This window comes from Aquila chrysaetos, chromosome 5 (assembly GCF_900496995.4).
Source record: "Aquila chrysaetos chrysaetos chromosome 5, bAquChr1.4, whole genome shotgun sequence".
NCBI classification, from domain to species: Eukaryota; Metazoa; Chordata; class Aves; order Accipitriformes; family Accipitridae; genus Aquila; species Aquila chrysaetos.
Genome location: NC_044008.1, coordinates 73,168,010 through 73,192,959, shown reverse-complemented (window position 1 = coordinate 73,192,959; position 24,950 = coordinate 73,168,010). Strand labels below are relative to the sequence as shown.

General features: G+C 47.3%; 1 protein-coding gene across 3 annotated transcripts in view; it reads right to left on the bottom strand.

Moving 5' to 3' along the window:
- Positions 1–20,843: 20,843 nt before the first annotated feature.
- Positions 20,844–24,950, bottom strand: part of CEP112 (centrosomal protein 112) — a 175,393-nt gene continuing 171,286 nt past the window's right edge. For 2 of the 3 annotated variants that reach the window (XM_030014875.2, XM_030014873.2), the window contains exons 27-28: positions 22,676–22,740; positions 20,874–21,283 (exon numbers count right to left, since the gene is read on the bottom strand). In XM_030014875.2, the coding sequence (XP_029870735.1) occupies positions 21,280–21,283; positions 22,676–22,740 (69 nt within the window). In that variant the 3' untranslated portion in view covers positions 20,874–21,279. Of the gene's footprint in view, positions 21,284–22,675; positions 22,741–24,950 lie in introns of all 3 variants that reach the window. The other variant, XM_030014876.2, reaches the window with a different exon arrangement.

Here is a 24,950-nt window from a genome sequence, read left to right as displayed (position 1 = left end):
CACAGATAATGAGACTCTTATGTGATACACCTGACACCAGACAACACTGGAAATGTTGATCTGTCATGCGTGGCTGCAAGTAAAATGACAAAAACCTGTGGGCCAGATACCTGGGGTTAATCAGCACCGAGCCCTTGCCTTCAACAGTTTTAGTAAAGCCACCGTGCTTCAGAGCCGCTGAAGGTTTGGCTCTGCATTTCCAAGCCGGAGAGTTTTGAGCAGGGGTGGGCTGTCGTGGGAGGACCACTGGAACGGCCCCGGCCAGCAGCTGAGACACGGTTAAATATCCTGGACTCGAACCCAGCCCTCTGTCCTGGAGTGCACTAAAAAAAAAATAATCTGCCTAACGCTCCTCTCCGCTATTATGCTGATGCAAATCAGGAGGAAAGGATTACACCAGTATAAATCCTGCTGTACACCACTATAAACCAGTAAGGAAAAAAAAAAAAAAGTCCACGCGATTTTTCTCCTGTTGATGACTTTACGGAGGCTGAAGCAGCCGGGGAGGTTCTCCCTGACTACTTGAAGTTGCATGGAGCCTTGACACCAGCCTGAAGTGGCAGCAGTCTTTCTGCAGAGGGGAGCCGGGATGTAGTTTTTGGCAGCAGGGACAGCCCGTTTCCTTGGGCCACCCCCTTCATTGTGAATGCTTCGTGCATTAGCTCAGGGAACTCACCCAGTTAAAAATAACCCTCCCCCGCACAAAAAAATAGACAAAGGAAAAGGCTATTTATACCCTGGATCAATTCCTCGGGCTGATTCACCGCGCGGGTCCGGGAAGGGTTGCGCTGGGGCAAGACACGAGGAGCCGCACGGCTGCGCTGGCCCCAGCAAACCCAGCCTGGGGTGACCATGGGCACAGCCCTCATACTGGGGACGCCCCATTTAGCTGTAAACCAGCTTGACAGCTAGAGATGACTTTTTTTCCTGCGACTATCAGGGGTTGGAGATGGGAGGACTCTTGCGTGCTTTTATAATTTTGATTTTAGTTCATGTGTTTTCAGTTTATAAATGTATTTTTCATGTTTACCTCACGTGGCTCCCCTCCCAGCTGAGTCAGGGCTGTTCCTTTGTGTGCTGTTTCCAAATTCTTGGGTTCAAATGCCTCATACACAGCCAGCAAAAGGGCCAGCTCCAAATGCCCAGAGAGAAACAGATGATTAGCCAAATAGTTTGATATAAAACTCAGGGAGAATTATCCATCCACCTCAGCAGACAAGTTTAAATATGGATAAAGATAGTTGGAATAATACAGATACATTTTTTTTTCCATGTTGTTTTCTGTTTTGACTTCTTTGGGATCATTCAAAGGGAGGTTCAGGCTTTGATCTTTTCTATTGGCAATATTTTTTTCATCTAGGTTTTTATAGTTTGAGAAGAGATGTTACATGCTTGCAACAGAGACTATCAATATGATGTGGGTCTGAACAAAAAACCTGGTGTCAGGTTCTCCATTTGGAGTGTTACCTCGAGCTTTGAAGTTTGTAATGATTCAAAAGCATCTAGAGCTGCTACAAATGTTAATAAAATTAAAGCCATCTGAAAGTGAGGCTTGCATGTGCCTTTGAAAGTAGGTCTGTGATCAGTTATTACCCTCAATTACCTTGTTGTCCACTCTTTTAGCTCGAGGTTAAACTCTTAACACTTTGCTTTGAAGTGGTTATCCTTTTATCTATGACCGGACTGAGGAATTTAAGGGCAATAATCAATGAGAGCTTCATAAGAATAAAGGGGAGACAAGGCAAGGAAAATAGGTGTGAATGTTCCCTTAACGGCTGGCTGGGGGTTTGGAGGGGCTGGGAGGGACACTGAGCTCTGGCATGATCCTAAAAAAAAAAAAAAAACACACAAACAAAAAACCACCAAAAAAGAAAAAAAGAAGGAAAGAAAGAGGGGAAAAAAGGGGGGAACGAAAGAAAGAGAAAAGGAGCCCCAGCAATTTCCAAATCACTGCTAAAAATAAAGCAAAAGCACTAATTCAGGGTGGGGCTGGGAGTGGGGAGAGCACGGAGAGGTGAAGCCCTCATCAAAGGCGCGGGACGAGTAATGAGGCACGGAGATACGATTAAAGTATTGGCTTAATCACGGCTTTGATGTCGGCCACCGCACCTCACCCTGCCGAGCCTCAGCAGGGACAGAGACGGGACGGGTCCCCCACACCGGGGTCCCGCTGCCCTCCCCGACCCCCAAGCAAAGACCCCCCCCCCACCCCAAAGCCAGCGGTCCCTGGGCCGAGCGTCGGCACCGGGAGACGTACAGCAGGATACGGCCGATTCCTTCCCAGCCCGCGTAGGATGCTCCGCCGAGGGGGTCTCTTCCCTCGCCCACGAGCAGCAGCGTCTCTGCCACCCGCACCCCGCTGGCCCCCGGAATGTCCTCGGCCGCCCCGCTCCCCAATTCCCAAAACCCACCACAAAGCCGCCGCGGGACGCGGGAATCCCTTCTTGGAGGAAGGCAGGCCCAGGGGAGGGGGGCTGAGAGAATTAACCTGGCGGCCGTCTTGGTCTTGCCCGCTCGCTGGCAGCGAGGATGCTGGTGACATCCCTTGTCACAGCCCGTGAGGACGCCGGCGTGCGACCCAGCACTTTCCCCGTGGAAAGGCAGCCAACCTCCGCTTTCACTCTGTCGGGGGAAAATTGGTGTAATACTCCCGGCCAATTTTTTTTTTTTATTTTTATTTTTTTAATTTTTTTTAATCCGAGGTGCCTAAAGCAAGGTGTTGAAATGCATGTTGAGCACGCCGAGTTTGGCAGGGGATCAAGTCCAAATGGCCTGGTTTTCTGAAGTCCTGAGCACAACCTACAACACTGTCAAGCGAGAGCTGCGTGTGCTCAGCATCTCTGAAAATCGCACCGCTTCGCTTTGATCCGGTGCCAACGTTTGGATCTGCGTGTCTAATTTAAGGTGCTTGGGTTGGAAAATGTTGACAATTATTGTTACTCTAAAATTAAATCAGTGCTTAATTATCGAAATTGATGGTAACTTAGAGTGGCATTTTCAAAAGAGCCTGAGGGAGTCAGAAGATTTTCAAAGGCAGTTTAATGTCTCAGGGCCACGTCTACCTCCTCGTACCTGCAGTTTCTTACTGACTGCTCCTGCTTCGGCACCTTTTTAAGGCCATCGGAGAGGTACTGAGGTCTCTTTACGAAGATGTACAAGGTGGACCTGAAACCAGGAGCGCAGACCAAAGTCTCCAGTCCTCCAAATGCACTTGGCTAATTCACAGTGAAAAATCAATTGGCTTTGGGTGCCTAATTCTCCTATAATCCTTTAGATAATCCCGGCTTTAGGTTTTCAGACACTGATAAAAAAAAAAAAAACCAACCAACAAAAACCCCAAGAAATTTGTGCAAATAGAATAGAAAACAAATATATATCTCATATAACTTTCAGATACTCTGAACTTATTATGAAATAGGTTGAGGACAATAGCAATAAAATATTGCTCAAGAGAGAGTAAAGGCACCAAGACCACGAAGCCTGAGGCTGAGAACACTGTTTCGTAATTAAGGTAGCCTCCAGACAACGATTGTCATACGCAGGCATTGCTCAAGGACCCAACCATTATTGCTTTCATTATAATTTTTCAGGAGAGGATCTTTTTCTGGCTTGGCTCCACCTTCATTCAAAGCTCCCACTGGCCCCAGTCACTAACGAGAAAGCGTTGATTGAGAAACGCTAATGACACCCTCCACGCGATGCAAAGGAGGGCGCCCGCGGGAGCCTTGCCCTGCGAGGGGTGGCCGTGGAACGGGCTTGTGGCACCACGGGTCCAGACCAGGAGGTCTGGGGAAAGAGGTGACACCAGCCGGGGACATCAAATGCCACGTCTGGGATGAGGAAACCTCTGAGAGCAGCGCAGCGAGACGCGGATCCCTGAGCCTCGGGGAGCGAGGGAGGGCACGGCTGGCTGCCGACGCACCCCGGGAGGATGCTCGTGCTGCTGCGGCCCAGACCGGGGGGTTATTTGCTGGTTAAACGGGGTCCTGCTGGTCTTTGTGCATCGAACCAGTTGAAAAATGACTGACAGGAAGGGTTTTCTAAAGAAGATTGAGCTGACTTTTAAAAAAAATCCGGATAAACCCTATACTGCAACCAAATAGCTGCTTCTTTTTAATTGCAATACAACACGGGAGCTGTAGTTTCTACGTCTCATTCTCTATGCTTTTCCATAGCCCTAGACTGCATCTCCCACAAAAGGGTGGACTCCGTGCTTGGACAAGGAGAGCGTGGGGGAGCAGAGGAGCACACGTGTGGCTGGGAAATGGCAGCGTCGGGCATCCCACGCAACGATGTCTGCTACGGATCGCTGCTGCGTTTCAGAATTTACACGTTCTGGGTTTTGGCTGAAATTGGCCCTGGAGTTTCAGCTTTGCCATGGTGGGGTGGGGGAGGAAGCATGAGTTACAAACTAGGCTCTGTTTGTAGAAAATTTGATTTCCCATCAAAATCCAAATTTGACTAAAAAATTTCAGTTGGTCGTAATTATGCCATCTGGTCCTGAGTGAATCTTATTGGAATCACAGGATTAACTCCCATCACCTGACATTGAGCATGACTGTACCTGTCTACGCTTAACTGCTGACCTATCTTAATCATCCTAGTAATTAATATGCTGAAGCAAAGTCATGTTCCAACACGGTCTAATTTTCTAGTGAAGACAAGTGCCAAGAAGGATTAGAAACAAATGGGAACACCCCGAATGGCTTCCTCACACACCGAGCCACTGTGGGTCATTGCTCCTCTACCTCCAGAGCCCTTCATGCATGAACCCAGGAGGACCAGGAGGACTCCCGTCCCAGCTAATTCCTGGCCAAGCAGAAATCCCGAATTGTGGCGGCGAGGCCGGGGCTGAGCCGCTCGCTCCCGCTCCAGCTGCTCTGATGTTTGGCCAATTATCAGCACCTGGATACTCAGGCAAGAGGGAGGTAATGTAAGAAGGTAATGAAGGAAGAAAGAAACACTTTCAAGTTCTCCTTGCTTCTGTAATAACGCTTCTGCTAGACAGCCTGCCCAGAAACAGTCGGGGCACAGCCCAGCTCTTGGGGAGCCTCCTCGGCTGCTGGAAATCCCAGCCGGCTGTGCCGTGGGGAGCACGGGCTCATCCCATGGAGGGCTGAGCCCCATCCCATAGGACAGGGCTGACTGCAGCGACATACCCTCTTGCACCACGATTTTTACTTAATTTCCCCCCCCCCCCCCAGCTCACTATATCAAAGAACAGAATCTAATACCGTAGAGGAGATCGCTTTGCTCTAAAACGTCCCGATCCCTCTGCGAAGCAGTGGAGGTGGCCGAGCACACACCGCTGTGCTGCTCTGCTCCCTGCGCCGAGCCCCTGATAAATGCACGGGGGCTTTTTTAACTCCCAGAGGGCTGGGACTGACCCGGGTAAAGGCTGCAGCGGTGCCCGCACCCCTGAGAGCTGCTGCTGCGCTCGCAGGTGGACAAGCCCTATCTCAGGTCCTCCCCCAGACCCAAGCAAACCTTGCAGGGAAGAAACCGGCTTCCTTATGCCTTGAGAGAGGGGAAAAATAGTGCCACCAAAAGACCGCATATTCAAAGGAGCAGTGCCTGGAGCTGCAGGACCTGCAGCCCCATCATACCTCCATGAAGGGGGGAACTCAGTATGGCAGCAGTTTCCCACAGCCAGACAGGAGTCACCAGCTAATGAAGATCAATTAGGTCCTTTTAAGGCTTTAATTAATTTTCTCCCCCACCCAAGATAAATGGTCCTCTCCTGGGTCTCCTCTTGATTGTTCCCTCACCCACTCCTCCTCCAGCGCCTTCCACTGCCCGAGATCTTCCCTTTTTCTCCCTCCATCATGTTTAAGAGACAAGGCAGATAGCAAGAGAGCGCAACTCCTCTCCCCACGTTTTACCCATTCCTCTAATAAGTCCCCCTGGACGCCGTGCCATGTACGTACTGGGGCAGACTGGTCCTACTGCAACTTCTCCTTGCTTTGATACGTGACCCACCGCCACTGCTTAAACCAAATCTCCCATCTCAGGTGTCCCTTGCCTTTAGAAGAGCAGGGGGGGATCCCAGGCTCCTGCAAAACATCCTCCTCTCCCGGAGGGGAGCTGGGGCTGGAACCTTGCTGGGTCCCCCCAAAACGGCAGAGGAGGGGGAGGAGAGGCACAGCCGCCCTTCTCGAGGCCGCGGCGAGGTTTTGTGACTCCGAAGAGTTGGCAAATCCCCGGATAAAAGGGAAAATATGTTCATAATAAATAACACTGAAGTAACACGTTGCGAAATATTTACTCCCTCGGAAAGGCGGCTGTTTGCTTTCAGTGGAGCTGCTATCTGATCCTCTGCCAAACGGCGCTGAACGGCTGTAAAAGATACTTTTCTGTGGTTGGCGAGAGAAAACCAGGTGCCCAAAAGTGCAACGACTGCGTGTGCATGGGCATGCGTGTGCGGGGGGAAGACGTGCACAGAGTCTCAGGGGTCTCCAGCTCCTGCGAGCCCTGCTAATGCTTCTGCAGAGCAGAGACAGCCTGTAGTTGAAACTTTAATTTTAATACAACTAATCATATGTCAGTGCAGAGACTGGGGGAAGGAGAGTGGGGCGGGGGGGAGAAAGAGGTGTTGATAAAATACTTGTTAGAAAGAAAATTGGATTAGTGGTGCCATTCTGGCCATGAAGTTCTTTGAGCTAGAGAAAAGAAAATAATAATCTTGTTCCTTTTTTCCCCCTCTCTCCGCAGCCCACAGAAGGCCTCACAGCCAAAACATCAGTCCTTCTAATCTTATTTTCTTTTTTCTAGCATGTATTTTATTAACCCCTTTTCTCATTTAACTACTATGAATAGCTCAGTGGGTAACATCCTTCTTAGAAAGTGAAAACCTCCTTGGAGATGCGGTGCAAGAAGAGAAATGCAGACAAACTTCCAGCTCCCGCACTCAGAAGAAAAGCCCCCTCTGTAATCCTGTCTGGTGAATCCCGACATTGTACCCCAAGGTAGCCGCGAGTTCCAGGTCCCCTCTTTGGAGCAGGAACAATTGGGGAATTTATCTGCTGACACGCTAGGAGATTGTTCCCGGCTCTATAAGCTCCATGGACATGGAACAGAGATTAGAAAATAAATAAACGCCCCTGCTTCTTGTTGGGAAAGTATATATATATATAGCACTGTAAGATGAGGTCGGGCGCTCTGAATTACCTTTCTTTTACCAGCTATCGGTCACACGCAATGAAATCCCCCAGCGTGGGCTGGGATGCTTGCGGGGGCGAGCCCAGCACCCCCGCGCCGGGGTTGGGGGGGCTCTGGGCCAGGCACCGTGCTGCTGGTGGCACAGGGGCTTTGGGTGGTTTTATCCCGGCCAGCCCAAAGCGATACCCGATTTGTCCTCTTACACCCACGGCAGGATTTTGTGCCCCACGTAAGACACGGTCAAAGTGGGATCTCAGCTCAGGGGCCAGTCTTCCCTCTGTGCAACAGTGATATAAATGTGGCCAAACGAAAAAAAACCAAAAAAACCCCACACAATTAAAATATCAAATCCAATGGAGATAGTCCTGCCCTGCGCTGCTGTAAGCGAGAACAGAGATTTGGCCTCGCCATAAAGAAAATACCAGCTCCAGCGAGCTTGGCTGCCGCCTCCTTCCCCGCGAGGAGCAAACCTTCCTGGGAGAGGAGTGGGAGCAGGATCCAGCCCCGTGCGATATTTGTGTGTTATTTTCCTTGACAGCTGTGGTGCATAGTGGTAAGTGCATGTTTAATTCATTCACAATTTATGGTGTAATGAGAACAATGAATGTGTCTGAGGGAATAATTGCTTCACGGCGGGGATGCTGGAGAGTTCAAGTTGGTTGGCACCTGGACTTTGAATCGGGGCTGGCGGGGATTGGCTCCACCGGCCCCACAATAGCACCGATAACAAAGCTGCCGGGGACGGGGAGGGGGTTCAAAGTCACCCCGCGCCGCCCGGGCGAGCTGCAAGAGCCTTTCCCCGGGACAGCGGCGGCTGGATCCGAGCCCCGTTCGACCCGTCTGGCCTCGTTTACCGGGCACCCGGCGAGGGCTGCGAATGCGGTAGCTGGCTTTTTTCAACCCGCGTTTACAAGCAGATTTTGCTGCGCCGCAAATCCGCGCCCCTTGAAAACCAGCGGTTCCCCCCCCCCCGGTCTCCCTCTAAGACTCCTCCGCCGCTTGGTCCCGGCCACATCTACCAAAAAACTCCTTTTGTTGGGGGTGTAGAGAGGGGGTTGACCCTTTCCAGTGTCCTCAGCAGCCACATGGAGTTTTGGAGGCCTCAGAGGTCAAGAGCATCCATATGGAGGGCCCAGGAGCTCCGTGCGTCTCCCAGCTGTCCCCACGGCAGCTGTGCTTGCAGACCCCGAACAAAGCTCATTAGGGGGCTCATTAGGACGCTCGGGGGTTGCTCTGCGCTGTCCTGGAGGAGCCCTGAAATCAAACCACTTCAAGGAGGCTGCGGCCAGAAGAAGGCATCACGCTTGGCTCCACGTACGAACGGCTAATTATTCATCAGGCTGAGCGCAGATAGATCATGTTATCCGTCGCAGGCTCTTTCCCGCAGCGGCTGAGCAGGGCCAGATTTAGAGTCGACAATAAAGAGATGCCGACAAAGCGTTGCTCAAGCCTTGGCCCATGCAGCGCGGGATCTGCAGCAGCGCTCTCAACAGCTCCTGCCTCTTGGCACCTAGCGGAAACGCGGATCCGATTTCTCAAACAGACGTGTCAAAGCACGAGCAACAAATCTTCCGTGCCACAAATCCACCCCGAGGAGATCATCTATCAAGATGGGGCTCTTGGACCCAGCATCACATGTCTGAGGGAAACAGCCTTGTAAAGTGCTGTGAGACTCTCAGATGGAAGGTGCCATATAACCACAGAGGCTGTTGTTAATTATTACACCGTTATATTGGGGAGCTGCTCTATAGACCATCAGCGCTCGAGCTTTTCCATACATGGACCGCACGGGACGGAGCTGGGTCCCTGTTCTCCTTCTCCATATGGGAAAGCCGTGCGCTGGGGATGGGCTTGCCTTGGACATCTTTCAGAGATGCTGAGCCGAGAGCCCTGTTACACATTAACCCCCACGCTGGGCTCTACGAAACGTTTTGAACATGTATGTAACACTTGGTAGTAAACAAAGTCTGCTTTTAGCTGGGGCAACATCTGGGTACGAGCAGATGTGGGCCAAGCTGATGAGCAAACCACTGCAAGGGCTTTTCTTCAGGGACTGAAAAGCACTTTTGTAAAGTGTTTCAATGGTTTAGCTGCATAAATTCAAAGCTCTCACTTGAGTTAGGAACCCAATTCAGATTAAAAGGATCAAGATTTTAGGCTCCTATGTCCCCTTGAAAATACTCCACCTGCCTACACGATGGCAACAGCCACAGTTAGGAGTGGAAGATAGAGTTTAGGTGCAGACAGAAACATGAATTTGTAGTCCTGACAGAGAACCGTGTTTTATCCCATCTAGTCTGAGGTTAAACACAATGTTCTGTCAAGCCACATACGGAGGAAAACATGGTTTGGCAGCGGCGTCTTGCATAACCACGGTTAAACATGGCATACCTCCGCGGGGCCGCCGCTGCAGCGGCGCACGATTTGCATCGCGTGGAGCGGCTGCCAGTTTTACTTTCATCTGTGTCTTAGGAACATCGAGGAAGCAGCGTCGCTGTAAATACATCAGCCGCTACGTCCTCCCTGTAATGCTCTGTCTCGTCACCGCTTTCCTCTGGAGCTACAGCTGCTCGCTGTAAACCCTGATACCTCTCTGCCTGCGGAGGAAAAATAACAGACACTGAGCGCTTAAAGAGGGACCCCGCCAGCCTGCAGTCTTCGTCTCTCCATGGGCAAGAAAAGGTTAAAACCAACCGTGACTGCGGATGCGAAATGTGAATTTGGCTGGGGTGCGACACCTTCTCCCTCTGCTCCGTCCCCTCCCAAAGCTCAGCCGTGGCCCCGAAAGTCCCATCCCCGGAGGAGGATCCAGACCCACCCCTGAGCCCAATCTCCTCTCTCGTCTTCCAACACGATAAACGCAGCCCGGATGACAGGTCGGGATACAAATGAACCCATCCATAATTGCACATCGTTAATTACTGAGGGTGTTTGGGTTTCTTGGCGAACATTAGGTTGCGAAGAGTCTCAATCAAAGAGCCCTTAGGGCATTCAAATCAAGGCAAGCATCAAAACCCATAGCTGTTTTGAAAACACAGCTTCAAATGCATGCTGCGGAGGGGAAAGGCTTTAACCCGCCTGCCCAGTAAATAACACGCCCTGGAAGGGCTCCTCGCTACAAAGCCGGCTGCGCGCAAGGGCAAAGGCTGCGACCTCGGGGGTACAAACATCTGCAGGAGCCTCCAGGGACTCCCAGGACTCAATGGAGGGCGATTTCGACGAGGCTTTCACCACAGCCTTCACCCAAACCCTGGAAGTAGCCACCGTGCCACAGGCAAGGGAGGGAGATGTCTCCCCCGCTGTATTTTCTCTGTTGTTCTCCCAAGCCTAATCTTTTCTGCTCATGCAGCGTAGCTCTGAGGCTGCGCTTGCCTGAGACGCGTTTTACAGAATTGTTTTTCACCAGCTTGGAAACAGTTAGAAGAAAAGTCAACTTAGGAAGAAACTTTTGTCAAAAAATTGTGACTGATAATTGCAACCTCTGAAAATATTCTTAGCTAGACCAAACCAATGTATAATATATAATTATGTTTTTATAATGAAGGAACAGTATCACAGGCAAGTAAAGTGTGCAAAGAGAGAGTGAAAGCAGCAAAAAGTAAAATAAAAAAATAATAATCACAAATTAGAAGGAGAAGGTAATTAATATCCACCAAATTCAGGGGAGAAATTACAAATCAAGCCACAGGACATGGTAAAATCTTTAACTGGCAGAACCGAAGACAGTTCAAAGGACAGTTATTTTTAAGAAAATGTTACAGTGAAAGATGATTTGCATGATATTTGTCCACTACTAGATCAAAATGGTAGACCAAGGGTGAAAAGTCAAGAGTGTTCTGTATTTGGGAAAAAGGCAGGTAAGCTAACAGAATGGAGATGAAACCTTTCTGTTGCAAAAGATAACATAAGAATCTATTATACATCTTACAGTAAAACATGACTATCGGCAAAGCTGCCCAAGAATTTTTCAAAAGCTGGTCTAGCAGCTTGGCAGGCCACTGCTCGGAGGGGAAGATCTGGGGGACCACAGAAGGCAGCTAGGTTGTGTCAATATCTAAAGACATGTGGGATGTTCCACGTTATTATTGACCTAAGCCTCGAGTTTAATTCCAAATGGGATAAAAGACTGATGCTCAAGAAATAAAGATTTAAAAGAATGCATTATAATTAATGCCAGTGTATTTACTAATGTCCTATTGAATTAACTTGGTATTATTTTTCATGAGGTTTTAGAGAAAAAACACGGTGACTGAAAGTAGGAAATTACAACCTGTTGTGAGATTGAGGGAACTCGCTCTCTTCTGCTTAAAAAGGTTTAATCAGGGGGGATCTGATCACAGTCAGTAAAAACGTAGAAGAGCATTTCGATAATATTTGGGTAGTAGTTCTTTTTCCAATAGAGATGTTCTATTTCACCCAAGCCGACTGGATTTGAAGCAGAACATTAATTCAGGGAAGTTTTAGGAATGGTGTCCCTAGGCCATTCCTGAGTCCCTTTTGGTCTTTAGATCTCTAAATACAAGTTTCTAAGCACCCATGCAGCTATTTCACAGCTTAGCACTCATATGAGTGTGTGTACATTTACTTGGAAATGGCTGTCATATGAAAAAGAGAGGAATAAAGGTCTGTAGATCCAGAGAGATCTGCACATATCAATTCGAAAGCTTCTAGTAGTCGGATGAATTTAAAAATATTATTTCAGTTTAAGCTTGGCATTTCTCACCCTCTTCCTTACAACGGCTATGTACGTTACGACGACTATCTGGCCAAAACCCAGCATCTTCTGCAACAACAGCCCTTGGAGGTGAAGGACCATCAGTCCCTCCCCACCAAGCACTTCCCATCCTATAATTCAATATAACAGCAGCCGTAATTTTCAAAAAACCCCACGTGCATTGTTGCAGAGGCTCAACACGAGCAGAGCACTCCTTCTGCCAAGGAGCCTCCGCAAAGATAAAAGCGAGCAGAGCGATGAATTGGGAAGGGCTCACCCGCACTCCCGGCGGGGACATTCCCCGCAGGGGGACCGGGGGGGTGTCCAGCCCCCAGCGCTCACACGCATCGCGGGATGCTCAGGCCCATCTGTCGAGGTGGCATCGCGCCAAGTCACGAGCGGGCTGGATCCTGCGCGAGGCTCAGCATCGCGGGCCAACTTAGTGCTGCTTGTACCAACGGTGCGGGCTCGCTCCTGAGAGCAAAGCTCTTGCATCTATCCTAAAACATGGTTTAGCATCGCCTGGAGAGAAAGGATCAACCCTCACCAGAAATATGTGAGAGAAAATAGTCCACAGCCCTTATTAGATCCATCAGAAAGGTTAAATAACTTGACTCCACCAACCTATCACGAAGTACTATTGATGCACAAACCCACTCCCCATGGGAAGCTGCTTCTACCAGTAGAAAACCCCACCAACTTACTGCGGGGCGAGACCTTCACTCGTCCCTTCGCTGACAAGATGTTCACACGAGCCTTTCTACAGTCACCCAACAGGGAGCTGCTGACACAGAAGGCTGTGAATGCAGCTCAGGATGTGCTGAAGGATTTTTCGGAAAAAAAAGAAGATACCGTACTGCTGTTTAGAGAAGGACTGCCTCGGCTTTGAGGAAGACGTTTGGAAACACAAACCAGCTCAGGTATGAGGCTAACCATCAAACCTGGCTGCGGGTCTGAAGCGCCCAGAAGGTCCCTATTCATCAGCACATCCCAGCACGGGGATGGGCCTGGACTTAAGCGCAAGCTTAAGGTTAAGCGTTTGCACATGTGCTTTATTGAATTAGGGCCAAAGGTTCGGGTGGGAAGTGCCCTGCCAGGAACTGGCTGGTTTGTCCTGCTACTTTTTGTCCATGATGCGCAAGCGCTCCAGCCCCGCTGTCGGTTTTGGGGCAGCGTGTGGGGTGGCAGCTGGACCCTGTTGCTGTAACTGGAGCCTGGCTGCAGGTGGCTGGTTACTTTTTTACTATGCCCAGTATTTGTATTTCAAACTGTAGCGTAGCAGCCCAGTGGTTTATGGCACCCATAGAGTTGGCAGGAAGAACCATGTCAAAGGTCTGGAAAAAAAAAAAAAAAGGCACTGAAGCATCCCGGGGCCACCATCTGCATTGGCAGCAAACCTCGAATTGTGGGGACGGGGTTGGCAGGAGATGCTCCTCCGCTCGGCTGTTCTGTGCGTGTGCCGCTGCAGAAGGCAGAGGGGGGGTCCGTGTGTTTGTTGTCCTCTTGTTTAAACTTCTCCTGCCTTTACAGCGAGGAAGCTGGGCCTCATCCAAACCCTGTAAACTTTCTGGAGGTTGAAGTTAGCTCTAGGTGGGAAGCCATGGGTCCCGCCGCTCCTTACTCAGGAGCGAGCTGGGGGCAATGCAACACGTGAAGCCCTACGTGCCCCATCTCTGTGCCTGTGGGAGGCTCAAATCCCCTTTCTCTATGCTAAAAGCTCCAGCCACAGGAAGGTGAGCTTGGATGGGTTGAGTGACACAAGCCCCAGGAGCTGGACCAACTGGCCAGACGGGCAGATGACAGCCCAGAGGGCCCGTCGTTCACTGTTTCACGGTAGGACCTTACCGCCGTGCACTTATTCAGATGCAGCCACAAATGGGTGTCCTTCCAGCCGTCCCCAGGGCAGCAAATCGGGTACGTGCATTTCTGTGTCCGCCTCCGGCAGAAGGACGTGTCCACCTCGTATATCTGTGGCAGCCGCATCTTACAAAACCGCTCCATGCTCATGTGCCAAGAGAAGAGAAGCCAAGAGAGCAACTCTGAGTCTCCAAACCCACACCAGCTCGATCCTGCTGCTCCCAGGATTTCCCGAGCGGAGCAGCAGCGAACTGCCCTGCTCGCTGTACCCTCCGCAGATGTCGGTACCAGCGGTGGTCCTCCGGCATGAACCCACAGGGCTTGGTCTAGAGCCAGCTGCAGCCTCCTGAAAGGTTCTGAGTTTAAAGGGTTTGGATTAGGCCCAGCTTCATGGTTGTAAAGGTAGGAAAGGTTTAAACATGAGGCTAGCAAATACTGAGACAAAATTGGGTCTCTGTGAAGAAGCTGGGGAGAAAACGGAGACTGTTGCTTACGGTGTGTTACCCAAAACCACCCGCACATCCTTCAGAAAGGGGGAAAGTAGGTGGTAGGACCGCGGCTACCCCTTGCAACCTGCCTGTCGCCTCTACTTAACCCTGTCTGCTTTGCAGCTTCTCCGTCACTTTAGCTATGAGATGCCTGCATTAAAAACACCTTTGCATTCCTTTTCTCTGTGAATTGATCAATCCCGTGGGTTACTTGGAAAAAATGGTTGATTCAGTTGGTTTTGCTACAATCGACGATGAAAGGTTGACATTTCAGAATAATTTGGGGGGGGTTCAGAAGACTTCTGGCAGCAGAGCCAGGCTCCCTTCCCTCTTGCAGGAGCTCTGTGGGGGTGACCCCTCTGGCACCATCACTTTGATAAAGAGCCTTTAAAGAAAGGAAAAGAATTGCCTGAGGAGGAGCCAGTGTCTCACTTTGGGAGCTGAATCCCCGTTACTGATGGTTTTATCACCTCATTACACTGAAACCAGGGTGGGACTTTTCATTTTATATTTTGGCAACTTCAGCTTCCCACTAAACCATTAGGACTCTCTGTCTCCTAATGGGTGGCAGGTTTTCTTCCCTCCTGCTTTACAAAGAGTTACAGGACCTGGTGAGAGATTTTGCTCGGTCAGAGCACATTGCCTTTACTCATTTAACATCTAATAAAATGGAAGATGTTTCTCCAATTATTTCAAGTGCAAAGCACTTGATTTTGTGTTATTTCCACTTACGTTTGAAATATATATGTGTAGATAAATTCACACAACCCAATTTTAGGACTTCTAGAAATGTTTCCACAACCACTTTTAACTGCTGCTCTGTAAGAGGGGAAAAACCAACAAAACGTGATCTCCTCAGCAGAGGTCACTGACAATTTCAGCTGTAATATTCAGCTCTATTAGAAGCAGTAATTAACGGTAAATGGAGTTGTTGAATATTTGCTCTGCTCCAGATCTGTGCCTGGATGAGGCCTGGATGCCCAGTGGCTAAATCATCTGTTAAACAGGTTCCTGGTGCCATAAATGCACCGTGGGCTCCGTAAACAACGTGGGCTTCTGGTGCTCAGAGTGCCCTAAAGTAGGCTTTTGCTGAAATACTCCATTAGAGACTTTGGAGAGGTATTTAAATTCCATATAGTGCTAGCCTGGAATTTACAGTATGTTTCAGGTGTCTGAAGGCCTGCGGGGCTTTATGTTACACCCACTGTTACCAGACCTGTGGCAGGACAGCAAACTGCGCCCAGTTCCCCGAAGTCCAAGGCTGGCACCCTGACCGATACAGAAATCTTACACAAGTAGGCTAAAAATCTGGGTTAAGCAGAGGACTGAAGAAACACGGCTCAAGTTTCCTCGCTCCATTTCGCCAAAGCATCTTCACACAGAGCCAGCTGCTGTTCTGCTCTGCTATTTGAGCTCTGAATTTCTCTCGAAGGAAGCAAATGGGGAAAAGGAATAGGGGAAGCATCTTTTCCTCCCCTGCCTGCAAACTTCTGCGCAGCGGTTTTGATGCAAATATATTTATTGCTGACAGGAACAGGACGCTGAGCTTGTCCAGGCTGTATGAGCCATGGGCTGGGTGGTTTTGGTGGAGGATTCGCTGGCACTCGAGTGCCATCAGCGCTCACTGCCGGTGCCACGGTACATCTGCACTTTCCTGGACGTGCGGCCAACTGGGGAAAGGAAAACATGGGTTTTGTGGGCTGGAGGTGTTCTCAGGCTGCTGGCGAGGTCAAATGGAAATGCTAAATAAAGCATTCAAGATATCCTTTATGGTCTGTGAGCATCAATTACGTACGCAGCTGAGTTAGCACTTTGAGGTTTCAGGCAACCGAGCTTTACAAACACGAGTTCAGCACCTCTTCAGAGAAGAGGCTGCGAGCACCTTCTGTCAGCAGGCTACACAACGTACCCTGCCGCAGCTCCTGCCAGGAGCAGCTCCTGCCTCCCAGTGCCAATTCCCTATCCCTTCACTGCCCCACTGCGCGCTCCTCCAGCGGGAACCTGGGACAAGCGGCATTTCATCTACTACAGCCCAGGGAAGGTGAGGGAGACGGGAGGAAGAGCTGATTAAAATCTGAGGTTTTATTCAGAGTTTTCATTATGGATTCAAATCTATACTGAAATTAGTCAGCCAATGACCTCATCCAACAACGATGAACAAACAAGATGATGACAAGCAAGTGTCGATAAGTCTCGGAAGACGTAACATCATTCCTGAGCACAATTAAACACAGCCTTACAAACATCCAGGCTTTGACTGTTCATGAAATCCACATGGAGTCATTAGCCTTCTTAGGTCTGTGCTTCCACCACCCTTAGATGCAGGACGAGAGCCTGACTGTATAAAAACTTACTGAGATTTAGGTGGGCTCTGAATTTAAAGAGAAAGTGCCATTTCTGAGGAATCCCTTTCTAAAAATGCTTGCTCTGGAAGAAGAGTGGTCAACTGAATCCACAGGCCATTGCAGACAACCTCCCTAAACTGACCAGCCACATCTTCAGCGCCCCATTAATTGGCTGAGTCCGTGCTACAGCTAATGGTGGAGTTTGGTGGGAAGGAAACAAGCTGGTCAACAACTGCATCAGTATTGCCTGTTATGGGGTAGGCGCTACCTCTCAGGTGTTACAGATTTTCAGCTAAATCTCATTAAAGATGTCCTGCACCCTCCAGGAGTTCTCAGCACTATTACATTGGTCCTCGATATAGATATGGAGTCCTCGATTTCAGCTCAGGATCACTTTGACAGACAGATTTGTTATGGATTCTAGGTCTAGATTTCTAACAAATTCCTTAAAGCCTTTCTTTGGGCAAAACTGGACAAAGTTAACTTCAACATTAGTTTGGCTTGAATAAGACAACTGCAGAATTAGGACCCACAACCTTCTTTTGAAATGATGGCCTTAAGTATAAATCTGGTGAATTGATGTTATGAAGTTGGAAGTATTGTGTTATAACTTAACTGGCCAGCTGAGATAAAGATATTCCTTTACTTTGCTCATTCTACAAACACACATTTCCTTGTTTTCAGTCCTAAGTACTGAGACTAAGTCTGATACATGTGCTGACCTATATAAAGCACATCTCTGTTTCCACTAAGCTATATGTTTATAGAGCATGCGAAACAAAACAGGCTGTCGGGACCCAGCTCTGCAGATAAAATTGTTTTAGAGAGCTGCTCAAAGGAGGTCGCAGCTCTAAATCCTCCTTGTGTGAAGGCAAGCTGTGTGCCCAGCTTCCCAAGGCTCTTCCAAAAATACTACCTTAAATATTGGACATATCTGGGTTAAAACAAAAATTAAAGTTTACCGCTGCTAGCAACAGCATTAGGAGAACCATCAGGAAAGAAAATGTCTCTTCTCCCCAGGACACCTTGAAGCAAGCACAGCACTTAACAGCCAGTAACCAACAGTCGGGTTCATGGGATAAAGGCTGCATCAGCAGAGATGAGGATTGGGAACTGCAAAGCAAGGGCACGACACAAGGTCTTCACCCTTTTCTGTTACCATGTTTGTCTGTCAGTGAAGGAAAGATCATCTTGTGGTAGCAAATGGTAGATAAATGATATTTTGTCCAGGGGCTTGACTTATTTACATTATTACAAATGTCAGATAACATGATTGAGATCTGCATAATTGCTATGTAAAAGTGTTACGAACTGCTCCCAAACACAGCACGCTCACTCTTTGTCACGCAAGACAAATTTTTGCAGGATCAGATCCTTATTCAGTTCTTTCAATGCTTTTTCACAAAAAATGATTTCTAATTTAGGGAGGAAAAGTTTTATTTAATTATCTTCTTTTTTTTTTTTTGTTTGAATTGACCAACTGCATATCTTCCACTGGCTTTATCAAAGAAGCCACCAGTACCAGAGCACATCTAATTTTAAGTGGGCTTTAGTTGGCAGACTTAAAGTTGATCATGCATTTTAGTTTCAGCAACTTGCAATTTCTGCACTCTTTGATAGTGCACTTTAAAGAACAAGCCTTCTTTAATGACAAAGGCTTAAAAGAAATGACCTCTCTGAACAAAGTATCAAAGCTTAGAAAAGATAGTTCCTTGAAAAAAAGTCTGAATTAAAATGACCTTGTGTTCTGAAACTTTTTCATACAATATCTGACGTCTTACTTTTCCTTTGTACCCTCAGAACGAGACCAAGTATAATTTAGTAGTGTGTGGTGCCTCCAGTACATTCTGTGATTTGGGAAGGACTTGCAGTGCATTAAGATAAAAAAAATAAATCAGATCCCATATACACTCGCTATCAAGACTGCTCGTCATTAGAATCAAAGCTGTGCATGTTTTTCAGAAAATTCAGTAAAACACTGTAAGATATTCTAGTGATTGCAAATATTTTCCTCTAGTCCCAATAAAATCTTTTTCTGAGCAGCAAAATCATTTCTCAGTTTGAAACCACAGTCAGGAGAGATTTGGGCAAGTAACAGGAGTATCTGCTGTCACCAGTACAATTAAAGCACTGTTGCAGAAGAAAGCAGAGGGCTGGGAGAAGGAGGGAGGTTGTATCCCTTTTCTTCCAACTCCACCAGAAATGAGCATATTTGTTACGTGTAACACAAGAACTGTGAGTGGCACTGAAATAAAGTGTCACCTTGATAAGGGTCACCTCCCTTGATACGGGTGAATGTTATGATGCCTTTTTCTTCTGGGGTTTTATAGAGAGTGAAACAATCTTCTCTCCCACAGCAAAAGTCAGTAAAATTAAATAAAGTACAAATAAAGCCCTAACCATACTTAAGCTGGTTTCACCAGAGCTTGTTTTATGGGCAATGAAGCCAACTACTGGCAGCTGGCAGTTCCTTACCTAGCAGGTGAAAAGAGAGGTAGAGAGCAAGTAATATGTGTGAAAACATTTCTAATCCTGTAATTTGGACTCTAACTCTTACTTCTTACAAAAATGATCAAAGAAATGTTAACTACAAGAGAACTCCAACCAACCTTCAATTTAATTTATCAGGTTTATAAGCACCTTCAAAATGGTCCTCGCACTGTATTTGATGCTGGAGAGTTTCCCAGAGTTTTATAACTCCCAGATTGACCAAGATCTACTTTTCTCAAGCTGCTTTTTCATCATCAACGACATCAGCAACCCAGTTCCATCAAAAATAAGGAAATTCAGGCCTGAATCCAACTAGCTAGAAGAGGGTCCATGCGTTTATGGATGTACCCCCCTTGCTGCTTTCAAAAGCACTATAACCACTCAGATACCATGCAAAAACACAAGCAGAAGTATCAAAACCGCCTCGTTTCCTTCACGCACGAGAAGAGAGATTTCACTGTCCCAACGGGACACAGGGCATGATATCCAACGGGTAAATCCCGGCGCGCGCAGCCTACAGCCGGGTGAGCTCTCGGTGCTTCTCCCGGGGAACCCGACCACCGCTGCCGCGCACCCCTCTGAGTAAATACATTTCCTTTTACTGCCCACAATGAACTAGATGCATCCTAGCAAATTCCTCCTACGAAAACTCACCGCTGCCCCAGGCGAGGCTTTGCGGCACCTGCCGCAGCACCTCCTCGCTTATCAGAGCTGTGACAACCCCTTATCTATAATTAGAAGAATCACTTGTCGATTCAAGGAAGGTGGAAAACCTGCCCAAGCTCAGACCGGACTGACGATCGGCAAAGCACCCAGCAAAGTCGGAGCCTGTATTTGGCAAGGAGCTCCCCGCCGGCGCTGCCAGGAGGTGGGGGGGGGACGGAGCCCAGCCTGCCAAAGCTTCTCCTCATTGATCTCCACGCCAGGCGGAGAGATAAGAGCGCAGCTGGCGAGCCGGGACTCAGCGGGACAGCCGCGTCCAGCCGCGGGCACTCGAGCGGTCAGAACCCTCCGAATTCTGCCCGGTCCGCGGCACGTTGAGCGCCGGTGGCACTGGGGCGAGGGAGGAGAGGTGGCCGTCCCCGTCAGCAGCGATACGGAGGGTCTTGCTGCCGCTGGCAGTGCCACAGCGGGACTGAGAAGAGAGGAATTTCTGGCCCCCTCTCAAGCACTCAGACCATTAACTGCGCTTTGATACGAACGCGGCCGGCAGGACGGTGCCTAGGAAAAAAAAAAAAAAGCTATTCTTGTATCCGGCATATCTAAATTTACAGATTACAAATGTACGAATGTACACTCCGGCTCGCGGATGGCCAAGAGATAAGGAAGCCTTCCTATGCCTGGGAGGCAGAGCCAGCTACGAGGACGACTCCCTGTCTGGGTCCTTTGGCTTTCCACCACTGCTCAAACCTCATCCCTGCAAACCCTCGGGAATCTGCTTAGATTTACCGGGGTCATCCAAGACAGCCTGCACGTGCCTACGCAGAATCAAGGCCGTATCGGTTACAACTCTTCTTTAATAACGCCCCGTAACTGTGTTATCAGTAAATGACGAAGGACTTTCCTGTGACCAGCATACGCAACCCCAACGATAGATATAACTGGCAACGGTGGCTACATTTGTCATCATGGTGCTTTCATTCTCGCTCCGAGATCTTTTCCTTGAAACACAGCGCGAAAATATTTTCCCAGTTAACAAAGCCATAAAAAAACTCTCATATGCACTGTGGCTACTTAGGTGAGTGAGATGCCCAAGCAAGACAATAATGTCAAAACAAAAGAGTACAAAATAATAATATTTTAATATTATGTAAACACATGGACACAAAACAATGTCAAAATATGTTAAAATATCTTGGACAATAATAATAGAAAATGGGATTTTCTTCATGTATAAAAGTGAAAAGAATGGTACTAGTAAGTAATAACAAAAATATTAGTAGAGGAAACTCTACTCGCTCAGTAAGCAAGCTCAGCACGGACTCAAACACGCAGTATATCGAAAGCATAAGTCTGTAATAAGATAATGATAAAAAAAATAATGGAAGGAAGCTACAACTAAAAACATGCTGTCATGAGCAATGGATGTGTTTTCATGAACTTCATTACATTTTATGTGCTAACAAAACAGCCACTGATCTTTGCATTTTAATTTACAAGAGCCAAATCTTCAAACCTATTCAAAGCAGTCCGTTTGGCAATCGAAGAAATCCAACAGCTCCAGCAGCTACCTGAAAATGAAGAGATTCTCATTAGTTAGCTCTCGTTATTTTTACTGTAAAAACACAACAGGCTGAAACCAGTGTTGGGTCCGGTCGGCAGCAGGCCTGGATTCGGCCGTGACCGCCGCTGCGTCGGGTGTCCGGGAGCAGGCGGAGGAGCGTGCCACCGAGGAGCCACATCACGTCCGCAGCCACGGGCACGCGTGTGCGTGGTAAAGCAGCAAACCCCAGTATTTCGGTGAACGAGGGTCAGGTAAACGGGAACACAAAATTTAATGTGAATGTCGTCTTGGAAAAAAGATCAGGTCCGGAAGGTGATTTCCCTGAACAGAAGCGGCGCAAAAGCTTCTCCAAGTCCATGAGCAAACGCCGCGGCAGCCCTGCCGGGAGAGGAGCTGCTACGTGCTGTGCTGGCTCTGTCCCTGCCCTTCCTCTCCGTCAGGATATGGCTGGGGCTCCTTCCACCCCCAGGGTTTCGACATTTGTGGCCTGGCCTGATCTAACGCTACGTGATTATTCATCTTTTCAAACAGCTGTTTTCCTAACTGTGAAGACACTAATTCAGAATAAGCTTGAGACAAAATGCATCCCTTGGTAACGCTACTGCTGCTATTGGAGAGAGTCTAGAGCCTACATCAGCTTTATATTTATCTAAGAAAGTTACCCACGCTGGACATATTACCAAGAATCTATGACATTCTCAGTTTCCAATTAGCTTTAGCTAATTCTCGTTAACAAATAGTTTAGGATTAATATTTTCAGACAACTTTCACACTGTTAACATTTTTACAGATGTTTAAATATCTTACAAATTTTTACCCTATTTTTACAAGCACACATTCTTATTTGCAGAAACCCTCATGTGAGATATGAAAGTATCATCAAAGTCTATAAATATAAAAAAGATGGAGTGGCTTTCCTAGGAAGTTTCCTTTTACTCACCTCTCTATGTGAATCACTTACTCTAAAGGCACAGCAAGGCTTTTTATTGCTGCAGCCCTTGCCATAATTTATATTGGAGGGTGTAAACATCTGAAAAAAAGCTCAGGCTCATGAAGATCCGGTACTTTGAAGATGTGATCTGTAATATTACGCATTGCATCATTGTTTTCTATCTTAAAAGGGGGTGGCATCACCACAGAGCTGCAGCTGTGCACCAAGCCACTGTCTCATCATGAACGTCGAGGCAAAGCCCAGACTTGTAATGCACCTGCAAGTTCTCTAATCTTGCTCTAATAGTACTGACTAAGCACTGGGAAAATTCTCAGACGCTTGTTTACTGAAAATAAGGATCTTTTAAAACTGCAACCATATTTGAGTGTTTTAATTAAGCTGTAAAACTTCAATAACTGGGATCCACAGGTGTGAAATGGTACAAATTGATCAAAGATAATCACGTACCTTCTGGTGTGGTAGGTGTTCAGCTCTTCCTGGAGGACAGAGACTCTTTTCTGCAGAATATTTACCTGTAAAATATAACCCACGTGAAAATAGTGTACAAAATTAATAAATTTGCACTCATTTCATAAAAGGTGTTTTTCTGGTGTATCCTGCCTAAAGAAAATGCAATAACACTTTAGCTGCACACTAGAATTACTACTTGATAGAAGGTTGTTAGCTTGGCTTCCCTGGCCCCGCTCCAGCTGCACACTGTCCACTCCTTTAGGAACAGAGTCAAAACAGTTTTTAAACTCAGCTGGTGGTACCGTACGGGTTATGCATGGGTTTGGGAGCTCCAGTTCTACTCTGAACTCCCATATGATGCCTGTGCTCTGATCCCTGCACTTTTGCTCTCGTGATGAAGGTACTCACCTGTTCTTCAAGTGTATGAAAATTAATGTTTATTAATACACTGTGGCCACTTTGGGACCACTCACCAAGAGCAGACAATTGGGCAGCGTACTTTATATTTAGCAACGTTTCTAGAAAACTTTGCCCAAGCCTCAAGTATTTTCTTTCTTTTTGTTTATTTTTATCACTGCTCGGTGCTTTTACCCAGCCTATCCTCTTCATCCTCCTCCAACAATAAATAATCCTGACAGGTGCAGAGATTCCACTGCCCTTCTTTTCTGATGTTTTCAAACAGGAATTTCAACGATTTTCGAAGACCAGGACACCTGTGCTTCAGAAAGAGCCCTGCTTACTGAGTGGTCTGCGACGACAGCGTACCGCTGGAAATACAGCCAGCAGCTATGTATTTCTGGGATAGCACCCAGGTTTTAATGTGTGTAGTTACTTCTACTCTTTTGAAATGCTGCTGCTGCTTACAGAAGCCCTGCAGGTGGATATCAGATTCTACTTTTTTTTAACTCATTAAAAGGTGTGGTATTCCTATATTAGCTCCAGAGTTACGCTTCCTACCAGATAGTGCTAATAGTCAACCACACTTTAAAAATAGCTTTTTACGATCCACTGGAAATAGATTTTCCCAGTAGATCCTTAACTCTTTATTTCCCACTACTATTTAAATGAGACCATCACTTCCATTAGGTATCCCTTGATATGTAAGCAGAGTGTTTACAACCACAGTGTTGCAGTTGTGTCACTGCTAGCATATAGGAATATGAAAGTTTTCCCTATAAAAATTTCCTACTTCTATTAAGGGCACACTTTGCCAGGGGAAGCATCTCATGCGTAGCAAAAAATGCTACAGAATAACCCTTATGCACTGTAAAGAGAAAAAAAAAAAGGGGGAAAAACCCCAAATACATTAAATTACCAACCATCTCCACGGAGAGAGATTGCCTAAGAAAGAGAAATGGAGAGTTTGTAGGTCTATAATTGCTTGAAAAACGGTCCTGAAAATTGGTATAAGGCGTGTGCTGGTATCAAGCCTAAACTAGTATGCTGTGTCCTCAGGGCTTTGGCTCTTCCCAGAGCTCATGGGCAGCTCTGAGTCACCAGCACTGCCCTGTCTTTCTCTCATTTCTTCCCTTCAGCCCAGGACAGATCCCAGTCCTTCCCAACACGTTTAAATGCACAGTCCTGCACTGGGCCATATGCGAACACTGACAGTGTTTTCTTTGGATTACCATCATTCCACATCTATGATCACCCCTCTTTACTGCTATTTATCATTCCTCATGTGAGTTCAGGCAATGATGACATTTTGTTTTCTTCCAGCTCCTAATATACCGAATAGAAAAGCATCAAATAACTTCTGCGGCAACCATGTACAAGAAACACACCCAATTGACTAGTAGTTCCCTATTTACAATGACATTTTGATATTTTCATTAGCCAATTTAATAGTCTATTTCATATAAATAAGATTGATTCTCCATTGTTCTAGATGAGCTAGTTTTTTGCAATATTAAAGACAAAGCATTACAGAATATTAGAGCCTCTTTATAGAGGAAAAATGTAGAAATAATACAATGATCATTTGGACTAGTATCTAAAAAAGAAATATCCCATTTGCTTTATTATATAGGCTGGAAAAAAACCAAAATGATTTCTAATTCTCTTCTGTACCCTTTACATGAACCCTTTAAATGATTCCTTCAGGAGAAACAGGGTAAGGAAGATGAGAGATAACTGTGTGCTATATTTGAAAGGTTGAGAAAAAAACCCGAATACTGAATACAGCATAATTTCTACTTTCAACTCCCAACTGAAGCAAAATCTGGGATCAAAAGATACAACATGGTAGCTTTCAAGGTGAGGAAACTAGAGA